This window comes from Onychomys torridus, chromosome 14 (genome assembly GCF_903995425.1).
Source record: "Onychomys torridus chromosome 14, mOncTor1.1, whole genome shotgun sequence".
NCBI lineage: Eukaryota > Metazoa > Chordata > Mammalia > Rodentia > Cricetidae > Onychomys > Onychomys torridus.
The window spans coordinates 53,581,451-53,607,278 of record NC_050456.1 but is presented as its reverse complement, the minus strand read 5'-3'; the positions used below and the strand labels follow the sequence as shown (position 1 = coordinate 53,607,278).

Here is a 25,828-nt window from a genome sequence, read left to right as displayed (position 1 = left end):
GCGTAACAGTTCTGTTCACCTGTATTCAAAACCAGCTAAGGAAAAAGAAAACAAAACAAACACACACAAAAAAAAACCAAACATAAAATAGCTCAAAGAGGAAGGAAAAATAGAGATAATACCGGACTTCCCCTTTTCTTCCCCTAAAAAAAGTCACAGAAGAGACATGCCCTGGGGAACTGATGGATATTTAGACTTGATCTCTGTTAGTCTTTAAGACATGAAGAAAAACAAATCAGCTATAAAGCAAAGTTGAATATTCTCATGATTACTGAACCTTGAGTTTTACAATGTGTCACCAAACAGCTGTGCTAATTATTCAATAGGAAAGAGGTTTGGGAGTTTTCAGCAAGCAGGTAATCAGGACACACTTCATTTAAATAGCAATAAAAACAAATATAAGAAATAAGAAAAAAGGGCCCATGCTGTACAGCCCATGAATCTCATTGGCTTTATCGTGAAAGTTTATTGTTTTTAATCCTAGTACAATCAGCTACCAGTTACATACAGTAAAAAAACAAAAACAGCCACAAAGCAATGATGATAGTCTGTGACAGTGTACAGTGGAGGAAATATTCTGTTGGAATCCTCCAGTGGATCCCCACCTGACTTCAGCAGTTAAGCTAACCCTCCCTCTCCAAATTAGTTTAAAAGAAAAATTAATGTCTTGCTTGGGTACAGCAAGATTCTAAAATTTCTTGGGGATACTGGAGAACTTTTAAAAATGAAACTGGTAGAAACAAAACAAAATTGAAACGTGGAAACAAGAAGTTTCATGAGGCCTTGGCTTCAGGTCACCTCAAAGCGAACCACCTGGAAAGAAGAGAAAATGAGGTCACTCCAGGAATGGCGACACAGAAGACTCAGTAGACTTCAGTATCTATCCTAGCAAACTCCGTCCTCCTCCAGAACACAGGATCCAAAGTCTCTTACAAGGCTTACAAAACCTGACTTCTTTTCTAATATTCTGTATTGCAAATGTTGGTAGTAGTACATACTTACTTGTTTAGAACTAGAAAAATGATTTTTAGTAAAGCATGCTGTCCTCAATACTTTTGAAGCAACTACACAATAGACTATTTACACAGCTGGGTACCCTTACCTTAGAGGAATAATGCTCCATTCAAAAACTAAGTCTCATATATATTTGGTTCGATTGAGGGCTTTTTCAGCCAGGTGACCACTTTCATCTGTGATCTTCTCCCAATCAGTCTGTCCGACCACAAAACCTATGGCCCTTTTCCTATCTGCATCCTTCTTTTCTTCTAGGTCTGCCCATCTCACCTAAAGAGAGAAAAGCATTAGTCTGGGTTGTCTGAAAGGAGGGAGGGGACCCCAAAGGTGCCCTCTTTGAATAATTTAATGGGTAGATTAACAGACTGAAAATTACAAGTAAAAAAAAAACTCTACCAGAGTGATCTTCTCAAAACACCTTCGTGTGATGCTCATCTGCTTCAAACTTGTCCTAACTATAAGACAAAGTCCTACCTCTAAGGCCCTCTTGCTGTGTCCCGTCAGCTCCATGGCATTTCTACATGAGCAATACACCTTCTTCTAGTTCTCACTTTACAGCTCTGAGCCCTGTCCACCTAGCACCAGTCTAGACATCCTTCCCCACTTTATCCTCTGCAATTAACCATTACTTCCCTAGGTTTGTCTGGAGTTTAATATACCTATTTTTGAATTTTCATATTTTAGGATAGCTACCCATTTATAGAAACAAATACTATATATGAACTTTAAACAACTTAAACTTTATCTCTGTACAATAACTATTTCTTGAAATTTAATCAGAGAAAAAAACCAGTGGGCTAGTTAATGCCATTTCCAATCATAAACTACCAGAGATCATTGCTTCAAATGTTATTATGGCATGATTTCAACTGCAGATATATGGCTTCAGGAATATTCCCCATTGGTACTTAAAAAAAAAAAAAAGGGGGTGGATTTATAAGTTGTTAAAACACATGCATATATCTCATATTCTGTAAGAGCAAAAATATTTAAGATTATGATACTGTTACTTGTGTTGCACACATAGTACTAAAGCATATACTCTATTTTAATACGCTGTATTTTAAATATAGTTTGTGATTTATTTGGCCTATAAACAGAGCACTGGAACTCTATGCTCTTTATACTGGATATGGAAATGCATTACTACTTTAAGGTACACTGACTTTCCTTTTGGACATTTGCAAGACTGACTGAAATGACTAGGCTTCTAACATCTGCTCAGAGGGAAGACAGAGTAATAGCAGGGAAGCAGGTTAACACTTGAGTCTTTTTTAAAAATGATTTATGTATTTTTATTTTATGTGCATTGGTGTTTTGCTTGCATGTATGTCTGTGTGAGGGTACTGGATCCCCTGGAGCTGGAGTTAGACAGTTGTGAGCTGCCATGTGGGTGCTGGGAATTGAATATAGGTCCTCTAGAAGAGCAGTCAGTGCTCTTAACTGTTGAACCATCTCTCCAGGCCCCAACATTTGACTCATTTTATTTCCACTTTTGTTGTGCATGTATACACAAGTGTGGTATGTGTGCATACATGTGCACTGGTGTGCACATACCTGTGAGTGTGGAGGCTAGCAGCTGATCTCTGGTGTTTCCTCTACTGCTCTCCACCTCATATATTGAGACAGAGTCTCAGACTTGTACTGAGAGATCTAAGAGTCCATCAGCACAGTTGGCCAGCTTGCTCTGGGATTCCTTTTCCCATATGCTGGGATTACAGGCAGGCCACCACACTCACCTTACTCTGGTCCTCACACTTGTATGGTAAGGATTTTACTCACCAAGCCATCTCCCTAGTCCCACACTTAACTAGTTTATTCTTGAGCCAAATATGAGTGATCTGGGAATATACATTATGGTTGCACCAAATAACATGCTCCAACATGGAAGCAGTTTCATCAGGTTTTAATAGGCATAGAACAAAAGTAAATTATAAATTTTTCAGATATACTGGTGGGAATTAACTGTAGAATAATATTTAACAAATATGGTTTTCTCCTCCTCCTTGGGAACTTCAAACACCTATCAAGATGTTTCTCTTCTTTTTTGGTAGTATTGGAGATTGAACCCAGGGCCCACTACATGTTAGGTAAGTCTCTTATTACTGAGATTTATGTCCAAAAATATATATACTATGAGTAACTCATACATACTCTTAGTTTCCTTTAGGATCAAGGGCACACATTTTATTGTGATGCTATTAGTGCTAAGGATGGATAGGCAGGGATATTCAGTGACCAATGAACAAAGAAAAGGTTAACTCAGCTCACAGTAAATTTAAATACCCAGAGCATCCTTAATAGTTAAGTACAGAGTAACTGTACCTAGCTACTTAAAAAACATTCTTCTAGAGATTTGTTTTCTATCCTGTGTATGAGTGTTTTGCCTATGCACCTCATGCATGCAATATCCCTGGCCAGAAGAGGGCATCAGATTCCCTGGAACTGGAATTAAGATAGTTCTAAGTTACCATGTAGATGCTGGGAACCCAACCTGGGTCCTCTTCAAGAGCAGCAAGTGCTCTTAAAAGCTGAGCCATCCCTCCAGCCCTAAATTTTTGAAGCTAGATTTTAGACTCTAAAACTTTAAAACTTAGATAAAATGTAATTTTTATTTGTTTCGGCCTTAAGGTCCTGCCCTGACTTCCCTCAATGACGGAGTGGGACCTGAGAGTTATAAGAGGAAAGCTCCTGCCCTTTCTTCCCCAAATTGCTTTTGTTTGTGGTATTTTATCACAGCATTAGAACTACTAACTAGATAGTGGGTAAAAGTGTCTGCCTTGAAGCCTAACCATCTGCTCGTGGCTTCTGGAGCCTATGTAAAGGTGAAAGAACAGAACCAAGTCCACAAACTTGTTTTTTGATCTAGACGCATACACACATGTACACACAGAGTGGCATGTATACATCTACACGACACACAGACATAATCAAATTAAAAAATGAAACACTGATTTAGCATCAATGACTGATTTTTAAAAAAAAAATCTTTTTATTGTTGGGGGTAGTAGATTTCTGGGTTTGAGGCCATCTTGGTCTAGAGTGAATTCCAGAACAGTCAGGGCTACACAGAGAAACCTTGTCTTGAAAAACCTAAACCCAAACCAAACCAATAAACAAGGCAGAAAACTTATCATTATTATTAGTGCTCGTGTGAAAGCATGAACACATGCACAGGCACGCACAAGTCCATGAGGGTCAGAGGACAACGCATGTGTTTCGTAATTCCACTTCTACACTGGGTTCTGGGGACCAGAGCCAGGTCATCAGGCTTGCATCACTGGACAGCTGTCTTGATGGCCAATGACTGTTGTGTTTCCCCGCTTCAGTTTTTTTGAGTCGTGGGTTCTCTGTGTAACTGCCCTGGCCATCCTAGAACTCATCTGTAGATCCACCTGCCTCTGCCTCCCAAGGCGTCACACAAAGGTAACTGCCTGGCAATGACCACAATTTTTAAAGAGAAAAGTTAATACTTTGAAACTACTATATTTTACACACATCTCTAATGAAACTTAATCACTTAATGTTGACTATTGATTATTAGACATTCAGAGACCTTACAAGTTTCAGAATGAATAAATGAATATGAAAATACAAAAAATAAATTATAAGGCAGAAAAACAACTTCGGCCAGAAATGGTTTCTTAAATGTCCGATTTCCTTCTAATTTTCCTAAAGGTACTTTTAAGATTTACACCATTATGTCTTTTTTGGGGGGGAGGGGGCATTTAACTGTAAAAAAAAAAAAAATTGTCCTAGGGGAGAAGGCAGGTGGGATGGGACGTGAGGGATGGAGGCATGGAGAAAGGGAAACTGCACTTGGGATGTACTGAAAACAGAAAATCTGACTAACACTCAAAGCTTTGAGGGACATGTGTTTCATTCACTGCCATTCACATACTTCTAAGAAAGTAAAATTACTTGAAGATCAATCACTTTCTAATTCTTTAAAGCTGTACTAAATATTGCCTCTTGAGACTGCTCTTTCTATTTTATGTGTGAGGAAATACAATTTCTGCTAAGAACAACAATTATAAATAGTAATTTTTGAAATTGTATTCATTTATTTATGATACTAGGGATAAACCCAGAACCTGATATACAAGGCAAATGCTTAAACACTGAATTACACTCCCAGCACTAATCACATTTTAAAGCCTAGTCATTTAGGTACATTTCTAATGTGATCCATTCTACAGAATCACCTTTTGAAGACAGTCACAGCGATTTGAGTAAAAAGAGAAAAAATCATTCCCATTTCCAATTACTCACTGTCCTACCAGAACTGTAACTCACAGGTCACGTCCCAAGGACAGCCACTCCTGCTGTTCTCTGTGTTTGGAGAGACTGGGTCCCACTCTGCAGCCCAGGCTGGTCTCAAATCATGGACAATCTTCCTGCCTTTATCCATTCCCAAGGTGCCAAGATTGCAGAGATCCACCACCATGCCTAATTTGAGCCAATTTGGTTGGCCTCAGTCTTAAGTCCCAGCATGTGGCTGGGCATAGGTGAAGGCCATTAATGGATTTCCCTTTCCCATCCCCTCAAACCACAAAGACAAGAGTGGGTTTACCGTGTATCTGCTGTATTTGAACTTTTTTGGTTTCCCAAGATAGAGCTAACCTGCAATTCACTATGTAGACCAGGCTGCCTCAAGCTCACGGAAATTCACCTGCCTCTGCCTTTTTAGTGATGGGATTAAAGGTGCACCATCATACCTCACTTGTCTGCAGTGTATCAATAAGCTCTGAAATATGGATTCTTTGAAATGATAGACACCATGACAATAATCTACTAATATTTTTATCTCATACTACAATATTGTCTTAATATTTAAACATTAAGAAAATTAAAAGAAATACAAAGAGGGCTTAGAGAGCTAACTCAGGAGTTAAGAGCACTTGCTGCTCTTACAGAGAAACCAGATTTGATCTTACAAATATATGGCAGCTTATATATATATATATCTGTACCTCCACTTCCAGGAGAGCCAATATTCCTTCTGTTTTCTGCAGGCACCAGGCATGCATATGGTATATATAATATACATGTAGGTTAACCATACCAATAAAATAGAAATAAATAAACTTTCAAAAATGGACTCATCTGTGCTGAGCAGGGTAGCACCTGCAGGTGTAGCACCTTTTGTTTGACTGGGAGCTGGAGACTGAACTCGAGGTCCGCACACTTGCATGACAAGCACTTTACTAAAGGACAGCCACTTCTCCGTCCCCAGCTTCCTAAACACCAACTGCTACTTGGATGAGCCTTCCTGTTTCAACAGTCCCTTACCCTCTTCTTCCCGGGCTCAGAAGCGCGGGTCTCATAGTCATCGGGGAGCTGAAGGTAATCCTCCATTCTGCTGGCTATCGCCTCCCAGTCACGCTTCCGTTTAGTGCCAGTCCTCAAGCCGTCCAACTTGTCTGAGGGACAAACACAGAGCCACAGCATTAGAGGGTGAATCTGTACACAACACGCAAAGGAAAAGGAGGGCTGGATTGTTTCCAATGGACACATCCACATTTTTCAATGCAGCATCATTTTCAGATCCAAACTATCTTCTTGGCTAAGAAAATATCAAATTTTATGTGATTCTCACGGTCTATTTGGAGTTTGTCTTGGACAATATTTATATTTTGATGGTTTTGGCAATAAATATGGGTGAGGCAAGGAAAGACCCTCCCACCCTCAGAAAAATCACACTTCAGCTCTCATGTTCTACAAAGAAAAACAAACAAAAACCAGATCTCTTTAAAAACAATTATTGCTTTTTTCTTTAACACAGTGTTAATACCACTCAGTTGATCTACAATGATGTGTGATACTGTATCATATGAAAATCAGAGAGCAACAAGATCATGTTTAAGGATGTGTTTTGATTATGATTTTTGGCTAAGAGCACTCATGAGTTAATATTTATGAATAAGACAACTATATGAGACCCCTTCTTTCTTTGCATATACTGTAAAGTACTGTTGACCACTTTGTACTTTGAGTACACTGTAAAGTACTGTTGACTCACCATGCTAAAGACTGGTATGTCAGCCCAAGTGACCAGATCTGGTATTTCTTTCTCAATCTTAAATCTGAAAGGAGCTGGTCTCCCAATAGCTCACAATTATCAAATAAACATCCAGAAATTATGAGAGATGAGGTTAGGTGTATTAAATAACACACAATGAAAATGTGGTGTCTTTTTTTATTATTAATACTGATTGTGAATACAAATGTGGAATATTATAAGCTATATACATTTGCGCTCCAGTGAAGCGCCTGCATCCTCTGAAGTTATCTAAACACACTATTGTTAAAGTGGGCTAATAAAGGAAAGCTTAACTGCTTCGGAACACGTAACAAACATTCTCCCATAAAGGATGCAGAGGGTGGACACTAGAACTCTTTAAGGCGCCAGCTGGAGAGAGTTTGACATGGCGCGTGCAGTGGAAGCAGTGGGGAGGAGGGAGAATTACACTTTCTAGTAAACAAACTCCACACATGACTAACTGGACACAAACTTTACGAAGCCACAAAGACTTGGCATACTTGGCAAAGGGTTTAGTTCTCATACCCTTCCCTCACAAAAGCAATTATCATTGAAAAATCAGTAATGTAAATGGCAACAGTTTACAAAACTAAGAAAATGGTTTCAACAACAATTCCCTGAGACAGGCTTCACAGAACCAATCTTCTACCTCTTCTGGTGATAAAATGCTGTACCAAATGGCTCTACAGATGGCCATACTATACAGAACCCTTGGCTACACAGGGACACAATACATGGTACCAGATAACCCATGACGTCCCGTAAGTAGTAAAATGGACTTTAGTTCAAGACCTTAGACAGGCAGTGTCTTACCAGAGAGTAGGAGGCTCCAGTATACTCAAATACATTTCAAGGGTTCCCAAACTTAGGACAATTGATTTTCATGAACATACTCTGAAGGGAGTTTCACATTTCAATTCTAACAGAGCACAGCATGGCCAGGCAGTGCTGCAGAAAGGCAGGTGGAGACGGCTAGACTATTTCCTTGTCCACTAGGTAATGCCAGGGGATATAGATCATGTGCTCTGTATCTGCAACCCGAAGCCCCGAAGCCTGCATTTCTAGTCACAGCACCCTTATTTGAAGTATTTGATTTGAAATTTTATTGTGCAGGCATGTTTAAAGTTTCTTTTGAGTGCTGAAGAAAGGCTGAACACTCATCCACACAAATACTAGAATCCCAAACTTTCGGGTGGCATAAAATAAAGGAAGAGGAATCTAAGCGTTGGTTACAGAAGAAAGGCAGGTGGTCCAATCCACTCACACATTAGAGGCCTATGTTGTAAAAGATGAAGTTTTAAGAGGATGAAGTTTGGATCCAACTTTGTTGGTTACAGAATTACCACATCTTTAAAACACTGCATGATACTATAGCACAACAGAAAAATTTCAGAGATACATCTATATATCTCCTAAATGTAAATGGTATCTGAAAATTTGTCCAAGGTGACCATAAGAGTTCTGTACCTACACAAATAACAATTACATCTTAACTGTGAAAGGATGATTCAGTCTGTCTGATGAGTAGAAGGCTAAAATACATCTCCTAAGTACAGACAAGTGACATGAAGATGACAAAAGCAGAGGGCTTTATAAGGAGAAACCTATTAGAAGACAACAGTCTTGAATATTCTAAGTTGTACAAGTATGAGAAACTAAAATCACATCACTGGACTTGAAATAGCTTCAGTACTAAACCCCGGCAGGTGTGTGTAAAACCTAGCTCTTGTATTACCACGACTATCTCCCAGTTAGGAAAGAGTTGGTCAGGTAACTGTCAATTATATGTAATACCATGCCAGATACAGCTCAGGCCAGTAACTATTTTAAATTGATGCTACTTCCGATTTAACAGACACAAGCTGATCTGTACATTAAGCACAAATCAAGATTCTGCAATAAATTCTGGTCAGTTGTTTGGAAAAGTACAGAAGTATTTTCTTATTGGAAGACTCATCTATGAACCAAAACCCCTCAGCTCCAGTTTTCAGATTTTTCAGCTCAATATGCAATACAGGTAAAGTTTATTATGCTTCCACCTCAGCATAATCACGTTGCTAAGAGAAATTTAAGATTGTTGGTACAGTACTCAGGAAAGTAAACTGTGCTTGGTAACCAAACATTAAATTTGATGAGATATGAAAGGCAAAACAAATAGGCTAATTCTCAGATGATCCTCATGAGTTAGAAGAGAATTTTCAATTGGCCAATCTCAAAGGAGTAAACACTTTGATAAACCTTACACTCAATTTTCCTTCTTCTGAGGCTGCATTAACTTTCAAGATAATCCAATGGTGCCAGATGCCAGGTCCTTACACAAAACATCGTCACTCCCTTATAATCAAATAAACATTTCCCTTTCTAGATTCATTTCCAGACTACTAGTGCCATTACTGAAAAGATTTATGAGAAATTCATTTCTGTAACTGTGTAAAGTCTTTAAAATTGACACAATGTATAAGACACATTTCTGAGAAATAAATAATAGGCAAATATTTCCCGGAAATCAATACAAACATTAATAACACTTTTCTCAAATAGTCATCATGGCTATGTTCCATTTTCTTTTCTCCTCTAAAACTAGAAAGGAAAATAGAAAATGAGATGGCTTGTTTTTTAAAAAGGACAATCCCAGATCATGTATTATAGAACACCTCAGAAGAATATTTGCTAAACTATGCGCCATTCTTACAATCCCCTTATTTTTATGATCACCCTTTCCACCGAAGCCCATCACTAAAGCACCAGCAGAAACAAATGCTCTTCTGGTCTTACAGGGTACTTTAAAGTGCAGCGCCTCAAACAGAATTAACCTAATTCAAAAGAAGCAAAATTAAGACGTCACCCTTTCAAAAAAGTGATTATGGTATATGTAAGGAGAGAGCTGGTTACTGTTAAATTTCTCAGAGGAAAGATTTGTAGAAGAATATGCCAATAAACTACAATTTTCACTTGACACATGCTAAAATTATTTTTAGATTATATACCAAGCACCTATTGCAATAAAACAATACTACTATAGTTTGTGAGCTTATCTTTTAAGATACAACCTAGTAAAAACCAACTGCTATCTCTAACCCAAGTGAGCCAAGGAAGTCTGTGTACAATTTTCTCACCTTTGATGCAAAGGTCACATGAACTAAGCAGCAAAAGTGCTAAGTGGCCAAACTATGCCTAGGGACTTAGGACGCTGAGACGGTTGCTTGGTTCTGGAGTAACGTGCATCGCGGAGAGAAAAAGTTGAGAGTCACCTTTTCTAATCAGTAAGTCCCCGAATGGTTCCTTACATTTGTATTGACGCACCTTAATTGACATGTTAAATTGGTCTCTTTTAAGTTTTTTTACAGTATCACACTAAAATACCGAAGGAATTCATTTAATACATACATTTTTTTTTACTTGACTAAATCAGGCAACACTAAGGTTTGATTTAAACAATCATTTAAACTGGTTTACCTTGTAACTTGGTATTAAAAACAGCCTGGAGGAAAATTTAAATGGAGTCTCCTTAAATATTTCAATTATGTATTTACTTCCCTCAACACAGAAACTCAAATTTATTACACAAAATATCTTCTTTTTAATTACTTTTTAAAACTCTAATATTTATTAGAATTATTACTAAAATACTCAAAACAAGCTCAACTTTGGGTTATAGGCAAATATTCTTCTAAAAAAAAAGTTAGGAGCACATTTCTGATTAATACTAAATAATGTTAGAAGTGACAGTATGTTATTATGCCTATCAAATATTTCTAATTATTCTAAAAACTTCCAAGGATATCAAAGCTTTTTTTTTTTTTTTTTTTGGTCAAAAACATCCTTTTTCAATCTGTCACAGTAGTCAAGGCAAAGCTAGTGAAATGACTGAAGGATGTGAGCACAAGTTTCTGGCCCTTTACTCTGTGCAGCGCAGAGCTCTATGACCATGACCATCAGGTACCACATATAAAAACAGGAAAAAGGAAATACCCACCTAGCTTTGCCTCAGAAGTGTCCATCTCCCATTTGCTTTTCGGAATGTAACCCTAAATCGTACACAGAGAGAAGCTCGAAGGGTTAGAAAGAGACACATACATGCATAACACGTTTGAACTGGAAAAGCATTAAAACTGGGAATGGATTCAGTTTCCACTCACTAGTTATAAATTTATCCTTACGGAAAACACAACTTTATTATCCCTGAAGAAAGTTAAGTGACCAAATTCAGCAAACTTCACTGCACATTTCCGAGCAGTCACCAGGACAGGGTCATGAAGGCACTTTGAGGCAGGTACAGTTGAGGACTCAACCGTGGCCTCCATCCAGATGAACGTATAGCTAGTTACTCAGCCGGGATCAGTACCATTCAGAAAACTTGTAAGCTAGCTAGGCTACTTTCTCAGTGCAATTGCTATTCTCAAGTACTTGAAGCCATGGTGTCCAAGAGTGTCCTTCAAGACGGTCACCTGGTATTCCAGTGCCGTTTTAAGCACTTGGGAAAGGAAAACTGGCATTGGAACCCGACTACGCCATTATGAAGTCCACACTTATCTTGAAAATGACTCAGTCCGTGTACCAGTTAGGTCTTACAAGGCTACTTTTATTGAATCAACCAAAGCAGCTCTCTTTCACCAGGTAAAAATGAAATTACTTCTGATAGCTTCTGATATTACGTTTCACTGTTATGTGATAAACCAGGTATCACCAGAGGCAATTTAGAGCTTACATAAGGTAACTGAGTAATTTATTTTCAACAAACTCCCCAAACATTTCCCAATGTCCCAGGGTGCCTACAACTACGTAGTAATCCCTTCTGTTTATTCCATGTCATTTATCACGAATCCCCTTTATCTTTATTTGGACTGTGGTTTCGATTAGATCCTATTATACAAAAATGTTAATATTAGGACCTAGTGAACAAGACAAATTCATTGAAGGTATTTGTCTTTCCGAGTCATCTCTGCTGTTGAGAATGTTCAAGGTCATAGAGCAGACTGCCACACAGCTGCCTTGGAAACACAGTGGAGACTTTGTAACAATCTCTACAGGAGAGTTCACTTGAGCATTGTACTCCAGGAAACTTTTGCATTTATACATTGCTAATCTTTATGCAGAACTAGGAATTACTAGGTAGTATTTCAAATTATAAATTACATCATCTTTTCCAAAAACACTTAGATCAAATCAAGAAAAAGCTGTGCTGATGTGATGGTGTTAAGTGTTAAACACTGAGGAAATTAGCACAAATGTTATCTCAAAACCCACCTAAAGCCTTAAGCATCTCTGGAATAGTATACTTAAGAGACTCTGAATCATATGTACTAGGTTTGCAGAAGCACTAAAGGCAGGACTCTATCTCGCCAGTAATCCCTAATGACTTTTTTACCTAAGAAAAGCTTGGATTTCATCCAGTACAGAACTGAAAATGCAAAGCTTACTGAGAATTCTGTTAAAGTGGTCTGAACGACACGAAACTGACTCATATCACCTTGGTTAATATTCTTCTGTAATCTTTTACAATTGGGATAGGTTCCAAGAGCAAAAGAGCTGGATTCTGCTATGTGACTGGGTTAAAGAATCTTTAGATTAAAGAAGTATACTCATTGTCCCCTGCTGGAACCATCCTGGTCATCCTTAAACCTGTCATCCTTCAGCTTCTTAAAGTGGCAGGCCATATGGAAACAAAAGAGAGTGCAGAGAGTCTAATTTTAAGGCTTCCTTACCAGTTCTCTGATGGCAAACTAGTGTTACAGTATGTTTCCCTTTAAAAACTAACTGTACGTTTAATTAAAAGCTCTGAGTTGACTACATTTAAGCAAGCGAGATGAAGCATATCTTGAAGTAAACCTGCCACAAAAGATGGAGGAGCTTCCAAAAGCTAGTAACACTGTGGATTTCTCAATCACTTTCTAGTGCAGGCTACAAGTAGCTAGTGAAGTTATTAACTGTAATCCAGAACAGTGTGGAGCTTCAAGTAAATTTTCTGCTCACATTTTAGAGTATGTATGTCAAAATGCAACCTGATTAAGAAAAATAAGACTATTAAAAAAGATACTGAGACTCAATTACCATTAACTTTAAAGCTTATTTTTTAATACACATTTAAAAAAATCTAGGAATGTAGAAGTCGACACCAATGCTATATAAACACAGATTCTATCAAGAGTCATCTACGTCACACATGGTTTGAGAAGAGACTACCCCTTGTAGACTATGTTTTAGGGGACAGGAATCAGGGATCTCCATTTGTACATTTTCTTTAAGAGAAGTATGAGAAGCAACTTAGCAAGAGCTGAAATGTCAAATGAAGCAAGTAATATCATGGATTTAAAAAGCAATACTATCCAAAGGCATTGTTAATTTCCGTACCTCATTAGCCAACACTAAAATGTCAGTAATTTTATAGGTTTCATTTCTTGAGTGACAGGGTAAGGTAAACATCTCCAGAGGTGTAATCAAAAGCATTTACAGGAGGTACACAGAACTTTAAACTCACATTATTTTCTCATCAGCCTTGGTATTCCATTGCCTACACATTCATTTTTGCCATCACTTAACAAGACAAAACCAGAACAAATCCAGCAGCCAGTGGCAGCCCTTTGCCTCTTCATTCAATAAGTTCTTCTGCTCAGGGGACAGAACCCAATTTTGAGATCTTATAGCAAAGAAGAGACAAGTATGCATATACTGGGTAGGCTATTCCACATACCTGCTGGAATGGAAAAAATGCCCTTTCATATGTCATTTACTTTCTTGAAAAGCATACTCTCTTACAACCACCCATGGCTAGATGAGTACAAAGATGAATTTCTTAGTACTCTGTTAAATTTTTCTTTTAACAACACAGAGCTTTTTTGGACTACTAAAGTAAAAAGAATCCAAAGTCTCAATGAAGATGGTTATGGAAACCTTTACTGTAAAAAGTGTGTATCAACACTAGTAGTCTAACACCAGATCTGAATATAGACACTCCTTAAGAATAACAAAGAGACACTTTGCTCAAAGTGGTTGGTCTGTCTCCTACCAGTTCGCTTTCCTCTTCTTCTGCATCTTTCTTTTCTTCCTTCTGTTCTTCAATATTGGCATCAAAATCTTCCATCTCTACCTACAACATGCCAATAATCATTTTCTAAAAAGTATGCATTAGCATTTAAGAAAATGTTGACTCTCTAAGATCTGCAAAAGCCCAAAGTAGCACAGGCTTTCCTCTGTCACATGCCATGTGAATTCTAACACCCTGAACTCTGAAGTTGGACTAAAAGAAAACAGAAAGATGGTCATGGAATTTTCATCTTTATTCCTGTAAAGCCAGGCAAAATCTTTTACTCCAAGTAGATGGGTCACATGTTTTTAATACTCAAGAGATTACAGACTTTTAAAAACTTTTTTTTTGCTTGTTCGAGACAGGGTTTCTCTGTGTAACAGTCCTGGCTGGCCTTGAACTCACTGAGATCCACCTGCCTCTGCCTCCTAAGTACTGGGATTAAAAGCGTGTGCCACTTGATGCCTGATGACTTTTTTTTTTTTTTTTTTTTTTTTTGGTTTTTCGAGACAGGGTTTCCCTGTGTAGCTTTGCGCCTTTCCTGGAACTCACTTGGTAGCCCAGGCTGGCCTCGAACTCACAGAAATCCGCCTGGCTCTGCCTCCCGAGTGCTGGGATTAAAGGCCTACACCACCACCGCCTGGTACCTGGTGACTTTTTTAAACTATTTTTTTGTTTTTTGTTTTTTTTTGGTTTTTCAAGACAGGGCTTCTCTGTGTAGTTTTGATGCCTGTCCTGGATCTTGAGCTGTAGAACAGTGTAGTGGGTAGCCATCCCAGCATTGGCCGGGCAGTTCCAACCAGGGGCTGGAGAGATGGCTCAGTGGTTAAGAGCACCTACTGCTCTTCCAAAGGTCCTGAGCAACCACATGGTGGCTCACAACCACCTATAATGAGATCTGGTGCCCTCTTCTGGCCTGCAGAGACACATGCACACAGAATACAGTATATATAATAAATAAATCTTAAAACAAAAAACAAACAAACAAAAAAAAAAACTAGGGGCGGGAGGGGGGAGGACAGGGGAACCCATGGCTGATGTATAAAATTTAAATACATAATAATAAAGAAAAAAAAAACCCAACCTCCATTGAGGCTTTGGTAATGGTCATGCCCACAAGGCGGGGCTGAGTGAGGAAGCTGAAGACCCAGGATCGAGGTCTCTCTGGGTTCTGGGACGCTGGACGCTGGAGGTAGACTGAGCAGAGTTCTCCAGAGAACACTGCCGGACTGCGCCATACCTTTGCCAGACCCTACAACCTATCCCTTCATTTGTAAGTTACCCCACAAAATAAACCTCCCTTTTAACTACGTGGAGTGGCCTTCATAATTTCACCAATAGACCAGGCTGGCCTCAAACTCAGAGACCCACCTGCCTCTGCCTCTGCCTCCTGAGTGCTGGGATTGGATTAAAGGCATGCACCACCACCGCCTGGCAACTATTAAAAACATTTAACACTTATTCTCTAATCAGATTTCCAAAGAAGAGAAATGGTAGGAGAGGACAGTAACAAACGAGAGAGCATGAAGAGGTGAGAGGCACATAGACGGTAAAAGAATGGAAGAACAGACTAACGTACCAGTGGGAAACCATCAAAGCTGACATAAGGAAGAACAATAGATTACTGTTTCCAACATGGTGGTTCCTCCTAAAAAGACAGAGGATACTAGAAGAGGAGCACAGCCAGGAATTCTGGCTACATCAACATGGCATGTTTTGGGGAGACTTCAGAAAATAATCACAGAAGAATTTAAAGCACTCCATTCAAAACTGTTAACTCTTTTTTTCTTTTTGGACAGGATCTGGCTCTGTAGACCAGACTGGCCTCAAACTAAGTGCTGGGATTAAAAGTGTGTGCCATCAGGCCTCATCAAAATTGTTACTTTTAAGGTAGTGATATAGCACACGCAAGTCTTTATAAGGTACGTAAGAGGCAATCTAAGAATTTAGTATGGGCATAAACTGGCAATCTGAGAAATAGGTTGCTTATATGTGCTAAGTAAAAACCGAGCTAAGGCTGGGCAGGGCAGTGGTGGCACACACTTTTAATTCCAGCACTTGGGAGGTAGAAGCAGGTGGATCTCTGAGTTTGAGGTCAGCCTGATCTACAGAGTGAGTTTCAGCACAGCCAGGGCTACATAGAGAAACCCTGTCTTGAAAAACAAAAAACAAAAAAACAAAAACAAAAACAAAAAAAAAAAAACCCAAAACCAAAACAAACAAACAAAAAACTGAGCTAAGGATAGAGCCCTAAGTGATTTCTGGAAAGGACAAATTGGAAAAGGAGACTGTACTGAGATGATACAGATAACTGAAAGCCAGAATATGGACTCATGAAAGCCAAGAGAAAAAAAAAAAAAGAGTATGTTTTTAGAAGGTGGCATGATCAACTCTACCACATGTGGCTATAAATTTGGGCAGCAGGAGAGTGTCTGCTCCCAAGCCACAGATAAAAACAGCACCATTCAAAGAACAAGGTCAAACAAAACAGAAGTATATAAGTGATTGAGACCGAAATTCACTCTCCTTTCATGATGAAGACTTGCTTCCACCAAACGAATAACTACCATTAAGAGTTAGCAATGACCAGGCAGTGGTAGCCCACGCCTTTAATCCCAGCACTCAGGAGGCAGAGGCAGGCGGATCTCTGTGAGTTTGAGGCCAGCCTGGGCTACAGAGTGAGTTCAGGCCAGCCAGAGCTACACAGAGAAACCCTGTCTCAACAACAAAAAAACTGAAAAAAGCAGAAAAACTCAATAGATATGATCCTGGTGCCAAGGTTTAGACTAGTGCCTAAATCACAATGAGGTAAATTGACATCTCAAAGGACGTGAACCAAATGTGATACACTGAGAACACATAAGTCATGTGGCGCCGGGCGGTGGTGGCACACGCCTTTAATCCCAGCACTCGGGAGGCAGAGGCAGGCAGATCTCTGAGTTCGAGGTCAGCCTGGTCTACAGAGTGATTTCCAGGAAAGGCGCAAAGCTAGACAGAGAAACCCTGTCTCGAAAAACCAAAAACAAAACAAAATAAGCCATGTGGCATTCCTGCCAAAGTTTTGTTCATTTTTACAGATTGATGTCTATGGGTGATTTACCCACATATATGTCTGTGTATCACCTGTGTACACTGAAAGACCAGAAGAGGGTATGGGATCCCCTAGGATTAGAGTTGTAGATGGATGTGAGCCACATGGGTACTGGGAATTGAACCTGTGTCCTCTAGATGAGTAGCCAGTGCTCTTAGCCACTGAGCCATCTCTCTAGGCCCTAGAATATTAAAATAAACAAATAAATAAATAGAAACAGCCGGCCTATGTACATGTATGCTTCAATGTGTGTGAGACCTGTGTGTGTTCATGTATGCATGTCAGAGTTTACAGAGGTATCTTCCTCTGTAGTTCTCTATTCCCCCCAACCCCTGTTTGCTTGTTTTTTTCCAGATAGGGTTTCTCTGTGTAACCCGGCTGCCGGGGAACACAATCTACAGACCAGGCTGACCTCTGCCTCCACAGTGCTAGAATTAAAGGTGTATGCCACCTTATTTTTTGAGATAGAATTTCTCACTGAACCTAGAGCTCACCAATTAAGACTGGTTAGTCATTGAATCCAGGGATACCCCTTCTCCCCACTTTGGGTTTTTTTGAGACAGGGTTTCTGTGTGTAACAGCCCTGGCTGTCCTGAAACTAGCTCTATAGATCAGGCTGGCCTCGAACTCAGAGATCTGCCTGCCTCTGACTGTCAAGTGCTGGGATTAAAGGTGTGTACTACCATCACCCAGCCCCTAGGTATTTCTCTTATATTCCCCCTCCAAAGCACGGGGATTACAGGCAAGGGCCAATGTGTTCAGTATTTATATGAGTGTTGGGAATCAAAATTCAGGTCACATGCTTTCATGGCAAGCACTTTACTAAATGAGCCATTTTTCCAATTATAAAAGATTATAAAAGCTGGGCATGGTGGTGCATGCTTTCTCTTGAGTTCAAGGCCAGCCTGATCTACAAAAGGAGTTCCACACCAGAAAGGGCCATACAATGGCCTTGTTTCATCCCATCCAAAAAGGTGCAATATAAAGGACAGGACAAGTGATGAAATCTAAAATAGACTATTTTAAGCTACCTCAAGGAAATTCAGAGGCTGAATTAAGGAACTGTGGGGTATGGGCTAGGAGCAAAGCAGAATTAAGTAAATTTAAAAAAAAAAAAAAAAAAAAAAAGCACCTAATTTTAGGAAATTTATTTTACTTAATATAGTATCATATCAATGTTAACTTTTTTTTTTCCTTCTTGGTCTTTTGAGGCAGGGTCTCCCTAGGTAGCTCTGACTATACTGGAACTCACTTTGTAGAGAATGTCCTTGTTCTTAGAAGATAGCCATCAACATACTTAGGGGTGATGGACTAAGGTTTTTCAACTTATCTCCATATGACTCTACAGTAATGGTATATATACTAATGTTACTAAGTATTTACTAACAATTGGATTAGTTGAGATCACTCAAAGGTATATATGTGCTCTTACATTGCTTATGTAACATCTCTGGCAGTTCAAAACTTTCAAAGTAAAGAAGGTGGAAGTGTCACACCTGAGACAGACGCACACTTACTTCTTCTATTGCAGCGTCTTGTAGCAAGGAGCGAATGTCTAGACGCATCATGTGACGAGGTGCGGTTTCCCAGTGATCAGCCATCTATTGAGATATTCAGAAAGTTATCTCAGACAACTACTCCAATAAAGACCAAATCAGCTGTCAAGATAAATGCGATTAATGCTACAACCTGAACAGGCTAGTTCCAAGAAGAGCTAGGCAACCCCTTCCAGTTAAAATACAGAAAAGAGGCCAGGCCTTTAATTCCAGCACTCGGGAGGCAGAGGCAGGTGGATCTCTGTGAGTTTGAGGCCAGCTTAGTCTACAGAGCAAGTTCCAGGTGGGTTCCAAAAGCTACACAGAGAAACCCTGTCTCTAAAAACAAAAAACAAACAAACTAATTAATTAATTTTAAAAATGCAGAAAACAAAGCATTTATTGAAGCAGATAGAAAAGACATTCAGGGGAAAAAAATGAGGTAAATGAGCTTAAGACAACACTGCTGATACTGAAAGAATGATGTTTGGGGTACTCCAGCACCCTATGTTTCTGAAAAATCACCTTATTTATTTCTTTAAGCTTTCTTCCATGAATATTTCTCTTGCCACAAGTCTGGTTATCAACACTCATTTCAGCCAAATATACCTAAACAGACAGAAATAAGTGATGAGTAGGTCGAGAGACATAAAACTCAAACTCAAAGTGCTTCAAAAGTTCCTTAAGACCATACCTCAAAACCCTTGGTTTTTGCTGCACTCCAAAACTGGTCAAAATGTCTAACTCGGTCATTGATAGCGTCGAGAATGATGAAAGGGAAGAAGCCATCGTCCAGAGTCTTTCTGAACGTCTTGAACATGCTGGTGCGGTAGGTCTCTTCCATCCCAGCCTCATATTCATATTCCATCACCTAAGGTCCCACGGTGAAACGGGAGCAAAAGGAAGGAGTCAGCCTCAGCCTGGCTAACACCCAGACAGGATGACTTTGCATCCTTCACACCTAAGGACCAAAGCTGGTGTCCAGAAGACAGGAAGTGATCATCTTCAAAAAACCCCAGAATCTCAAGCCAGGCGTGGCAGCGCACACCTTGAATCCCAGCAGGCAATGCAGGCAGATCCTGTGAGTTTGAGGCCAACCTGGTCTACTGGGCAACTTCCAGGCCAGTCAGGCCTACAGTTAAGACCTTAGCTCAAAAACAATAAACCAACCCTGTTTCAAAAAACAAAATAAACAAACAAAACTAACAACCACATCTCTCCCTCAACTTATTTTCCTTAAAATCCCACCAACAGGTCTAGGAGAATTACATCATACCTTCTTTTTCACTTTCTTTCCAGAATCTGGATCTTTTTCTTCTTTTTCTACTTCAGTGATGAAATAATCATCTAGACTTAAAACCCTGGGTGCAGGTCCTCCAAATTCTACTTCCTTATCCTAAAATTACAAGAGTCATTAAGATTTTAAAAAAAGTGGACCAAATTAATGAATATACTAAAGTTTCCACTTGTGGCTAAATAAAGTAAAATAAAAATTTCTGGTTGTTTTAAATCAACCAGAGGTAAAATTATTTGTCTAAATGGCTAAAAAAAAAAAAAAAAAAACTTATAAGGTAAACATATACTAAAGATCTATGGGCCTCTATAACTGATCAAATGGGAGATACCTGTACAAATAACATATTGCCCACTAACATAAGCAACTCATTTTTTCCTTTTTCTTTCTTTCTTTCTTTCTTTCTTTCTTTCTTTCTTTCTTTCTTTCTTTCTTTCTTTCTTTCTTTCTCTCTCTCTCTCTCTCCCTCCCTCCCTCCCTCCCTCCCTCCCTCCCTCCCTCTCTCTCTCTCTCTTCTTTTGCTTTCTCATACTCACCCGGATAAGTTTTGCAACATGCGTCTTTCCACTGCCAGGCAATCCTCGCATGATCACAACAATCTGAAACACAATGGGGGCGGGGAGGGGGTTTGTTTTGTGTAGAGTTGGGGGTATAGCTCAGTGGGCTCAGTTTCTGTATGCTGCCCTAGCATACAGAAATCCCTGAGTGCCATCCCAGTATTATGGCAAATGCCTGTAACCCCAGCACTCAGGTGGTAGAGGAAAAAGGTCAGAAGAACAAGGTCATCCTTGGATATACAGGGACTCTAAGGTTAGCCTGGTGGACCTGAGACCTTGTCTCAATACAGACAAAGCAAAACAAAACAGAACAAAGGAAATGAGTAAGTATGTGAAACAAACTATTGAAAAATCAAACAAATCAGAAAATATTCTGATGGGAATGAAAATAAGACACATACCATAGCTCATGGAATAAAACTAAGCAAATGTTTGAAGGGAAATTTTAGGTGTAGATGTCTATATCAAGGAAGATTTAGGGGCTGGAGAGATGGCTAAGCTGGGATGTTAGACCTGCTAGTACACTCAGTTAGCGCACACTTAAAAAACAAAACAAAACAAAACACCTCTCTTTAAAACACGTTTCTGCAATTTGAGAACTGGCTCAGCAGTTAAGAGCACTGGCTTCAGTTCCCAGCACCCACATGGTGGCTCACAACTGGCTGGCTGTAACTCCAGTCCCAGGAGATCTAACGTTCTTTTCTGACCTCTGTGGGCACCACAGGGTTGTCTATTTCTTTTCTCAACTTATTTATTTTAGTTAGTTTATTTATTTGCATTTTGAAAAGAGAAAAAGGCTTGCTTGCCTTTTTTTTAAAATCAGATTTATTATGTTACAGTTCTTTTTTTTTTTAAACATTTATTTATTTATTACATATACAGTATTCTGCCTGCATGTATCCCTGCAGGCCAGAAGAGGGCACCAGATCTCATTACAGATGGTTGTAAACCATCATGTGGTTGCTGGAAATTGAACTCAGGACCTGTGGAAGAGCTGCCAGTGCCCTTAACCTCTGAGCCATCTCTCCAGCCCAGGTTTGATATGTGGAACAAAAAGAGGGAGAATTAGGAGACTTGATTAGGTTTAATTTCCTGATATTCTCTCTGATATATATATATGCTTTGAAATTTGTCTAATATTGAGTAATCTTATAATAAAGATTTCAGGGGCTGGAGAGATGGTTCAGAGGTTAAGAGCACTGACTGTTCTTAACTCAGAGGTCCTGAGTTCAATTCCCAGCAACCACATAGTGGCTCACAACCATTAATAATGAGATCTGGTGCCCTCTTCTGGCCTGCAGGAATATATGCAAGCAGAACACCGTAAACACAATAAATAAATAAATCTAAAAAAAAGAAAAAAAAGATTTCATCTGCATATGTATGTAGTTCACTACATGTGTGTCTAGTGCCCACAGAGGTCAGAAGAGGAAGCCAGATTCCTTGGGACTGGAATTACAGATGGTTGTGAGCTAGCTGCCTTGTAGGTGCTAAGATCGAATCCAGGTCCTGTGCAAGATCACCAAGTGCTCCTAACTGCTGAGCCATCTCTCCAGCCCTCTCTGCCTACTCTCAATCTATAGCTATCCTGTATGTCCTATGGTTGTTGTTTGAATGATACAGTAGTTTACCATCTTGTCTGCGGCTGTACTTCAAGCAGATACACTTCTCTGAAGTCAACAGTGATGCAATAATTGGACTCACTCTTTCAGGCCTGCTCTCCCGGCCTGGTGGTTTCAGAATGTCATCCACATTCTTGGACTCAGGCTTCTTCTCAACCCGTGGAGCTGGAGGTGGCTGGTGGCCCAGGGAAGGAGCTGGAAGGGGCATTCGTTCCTCTGGGTAAGTTCTTCGCTCTCCTAGAGTTCCAGCAGTCGAATAACATTATTTACACAGTAAGTATTGTGGAAGATAGTAACTTTCTGTTCCCAACCTAATTAAAATTCAGATCAGGTCTAATGAGGTGAGGGTCACTTTTAAATTTAATTAATACACAAATCTCCTGCAATTGGGAAAACGAAAAGACCGGCATATTTTGGGAAAACAGATTGTTCTGTAAAATACTGAATCCACTGTTATTCATCTTAAATATAGGAAAACATTCAGCAACAGGACATAGAGGAGTAAATATTTTGCTAGATAACCCAAGCACAACCAATCCTGTACAAGTTCTCTGACTTTCACTTTATAGTTTAAGAGCAAGAGTCACTGCTTAGGAAAGCTTATTCCTGAGAACAGATGAGAGTTTCTAGTTTAAGTGCTCATGGTGATGAGGAGATAAGACCAAAATCAATGTCTAACAGTAGGTGCCTTATACTTTATCAATTCCATGGAACAGCATGGAGCCACTAAGAGGTCTGAATATGGGAAAATGTATATGATGCAGTTATTAAATAGAAGAAATACAATAAAGACAACTTTACGTAGGAGTGGGGACTCAACTTAGCACTTGCCCAGCATGTGTGAGGCTTTGGATTTGATAACTAGCACAGCCAAAAAAAAAAAAAAAAAAAAAAAAAAAAAAAAAAAAAAAAAACCCAAAAGCACACAAGAACACCCCTGGCTTTATTCTTGATTATAATTTCATGATAAGTATGAAGAGAGAATGAGGCTAGAGTGGTGATTTAGCACTTAAGAGCATTGGCTGCGCTTCAGAGACCAAGGTTCAATTCCAGTAGCAACAGAGTGGCTCCCAACAATCTCTAACTCCCTTCCAGGGGCCCCCTGGGTCCCGGCATGCATATAGTACACAGACACACATGCAGGAAAAGCACCCATACACATAAAAAATGAAATAATAATTGTAAAAGGTGAAAATGAGAGAAATATATAAAATTGAAGTTACACTATGCTGTGTGGTAGGATTCTAAAGGGTTGTTTCTGTTTTGCAAAACTCCTTTAATAGTATAAAGTTTAAAATTAAATTTTATTTCATTAATTACATTACTATTTTTTATAATAATGTTACCATCTCTTAAGAAATCTCAAGTACAGTTTATTATGAATGTTTAAATTCACAGCTACAATGAAAACCACCTTCTATTTGTTTGTATTTTCAACATAGTTGTTGTTAGTAAGGCATCACTCTACCTCCAAACATGGATGGGCCTTCATAGGGTGGCCTATCAGACTTCCGGTCATACGATGGCCTATCAAATCCTCCTCTTCTGGATGAAGAATGGTCTTTTTTGTCTCGATATGACTGATTCCTACAGGGTGTTACAAGAGTCTTTGGTGAATATATAAATATTTGGAAAGTCTCTCCTTTGTAACACAACATCATTATCTGCCCATTGTCTCTATGGCACTTATTCCATAGTCAATATTTAAATTTTAAACTTGCCTTTTCACTCATATCTACCTAAAAAGCTCAAGAGTTGTAAAATTAAATTGCCTGCCTAAAAATTAAGTACTTGCTGCATTTTATCAATAATATTATGCTGGTCCTGGTAGCACACGCCTTTAATCCCAGTACTCGGGAGGCAGAGGCAAGTGGATCTCTATGAGTTCAAGGCAAGCCTGGGCTACAGAGTGAGTTCCAGGAAAGTCTCCAAAGCTATACAGAGAAACCCCGTGTAACAAACAAACAAACAAAACAAAAAACAAAAAAAAAAAACCCAAAACAACAACAAAAATACAGAGAGAGAAGAGACAGAGACAGAGAGACAGAGAGACAGAGACAGAGAGAGAGAGAGACAGAGAGAGACACAGAGAGAGAGAGAGAGAGAAGAAGAGAGAGAGAGAGACAGAGAGAGAGAGAGAGAGAGAGACAGAGAGAGAGAGAGAGAGAGAGAGAGAGAGAGAGAAAGAAACAGAGGGCAAGTGCTTCTCTGTGAGCTTGAAGCCAGCATAGTCTTCAAAGCAAAGTTCCAGGAAAGGAACTTTGGGTTTCTCTATGTAATAGAGAGACCCTATCTAATATATATATATATATATATATATATATATAAAAAACAACAAAAAACCAACAACCTGGCTTTTGCTGAATTTACACAAGATATTTTACATACATAGAAAGGCATTTTTTACACTATACCTGTCATCTCGGGGTCTGCGCTCTCTGTCAAATCGATCCCGCTCATAGTCAAGAACACGATCCCGGTCTCTATCTCGATGTGTCTCCCGGTCCCTTTTAAAATCTCGATGATCTGCTGTATTACTTTGACGGTCAAAATAAGGTTCACGATCTCTTTCTCTATCACAACGATCACGCTGGACTGCATGCTCTATAAAAACAGTACAGAGTAAGAACAAGTGTTTTCAGAACTAAAACAAGAAGTACAACTTTAACTTCAGAAATAGTAAAAATCAATGTCTTAAATTTAAGAACCTTTTAGTGATGTTAAAGGAAAGCCTAATCTTTTTTTTTCCTTTTTAAAAAAAATTTTCCACCATTTATTTATTTATTTACTTATTTACTTATTTACTTATTTATTTATTTATTTATTTATCTATCTATTATCAGCTTGATACAGTATAAATTCTTATCCTAATAGTGAAATGTTTGATTGAGGCTTGCCCAGTAATTGAGTAAAACCAAAACTTATTATAAGCCACAGTCATCTAGGGTCCCCCCTGCTATATAGCCTCCCTGGTTCTGTGGGTTGCAATCTGACTGTTCTTTGGGAAAGCCTGATCTTGCTAAGGAGGAAAATCTTGTAATAATTAGGCCTCAAAGTTAAGCTTAAAATTACTTTTCTCTCTGGGAATCCTACCTGCATCAAAAGTTGACCTTTCAGGTAATGGATCTGGGCGTAGAGTTATTCTTTCTCCATATGGTATCTGTTCAACTTTATTAGTAGGCATGTCTGGCAAAGAAAACCAGGGATGAAAACCAAACCTCAGGTTAATAATTTCTGTAGAAGTCTGGCGTGGTAGTACAGACCTATAATCCCAGCACTTAGGAGGCTGAGGCAGGAGGATCTAGAACTTGCAGTGATTATGAACTACGTAAGTTCCAGGGCCAGCAAGATAGTGACAAAAAAAACTTATAATCCCTTCTCCAGAAAACCACTTCCTGCCAGGTGCAGTGGTATATACTCTAATACCCGAACTTGGGAGGTTAGGAACAGGAGTTTAAGGTCACTGTCTGGGCTAGTTTACATCAACTTGACACAAACTAGAGTCATCAGGAAAAAGGGATCCTCCGATGAGAAAATGCCTCCGTAAGATCCAGCTGCAAGGCATTTTCTTAATAGTGATTGATGGGGAAGAGCCAATCCTATTGTGGGTGGGGCCATCATTGGGTGGGTGGTCCTGGGTTCTATAAG

The 25,828-nt window shown here is 39.2% G+C and overlaps 1 protein-coding gene across 4 annotated transcripts in view; it reads right to left on the bottom strand.

Annotated features, from left to right (window-relative positions):
* Positions 1–437: 437 nt before the first annotated feature.
* Positions 438–25,828, bottom strand: part of Ylpm1 (YLP motif containing 1) — a 67,642-nt gene continuing 42,251 nt past the window's right edge. For 3 of the 4 annotated variants that reach the window (XM_036206462.1, XM_036206463.1, XM_036206465.1), the window contains 14 exons: positions 25,274–25,366; positions 24,595–24,784; positions 23,649–23,767; positions 22,263–22,417; positions 20,538–20,600; positions 19,984–20,103; positions 19,402–19,578; positions 19,233–19,316; positions 18,690–18,773; positions 14,064–14,144; positions 11,034–11,085; positions 6,307–6,437; positions 1,103–1,284; positions 438–813 (listed from right to left, as the gene is read on the bottom strand). In XM_036206462.1, the coding sequence (XP_036062355.1) occupies positions 1,138–1,284; positions 6,307–6,437; positions 11,034–11,085; positions 14,064–14,144; positions 18,690–18,773; positions 19,233–19,316; positions 19,402–19,578; positions 19,984–20,103; positions 20,538–20,600; positions 22,263–22,417; positions 23,649–23,767; positions 24,595–24,784; positions 25,274–25,366 (1,496 nt within the window). In that variant the 3' untranslated portion in view covers positions 438–813; positions 1,103–1,137. Of the gene's footprint in view, positions 814–1,102; positions 1,285–6,306; positions 6,438–11,033; positions 11,086–14,063; positions 14,145–18,689; positions 18,774–19,232; positions 19,317–19,401; positions 19,579–19,983; positions 20,104–20,537; positions 20,601–22,262; positions 22,418–23,648; positions 23,768–24,594; positions 24,785–25,273; positions 25,367–25,828 lie in introns of those variants that run through there. The other variant, XM_036206464.1, reaches the window with a different exon arrangement.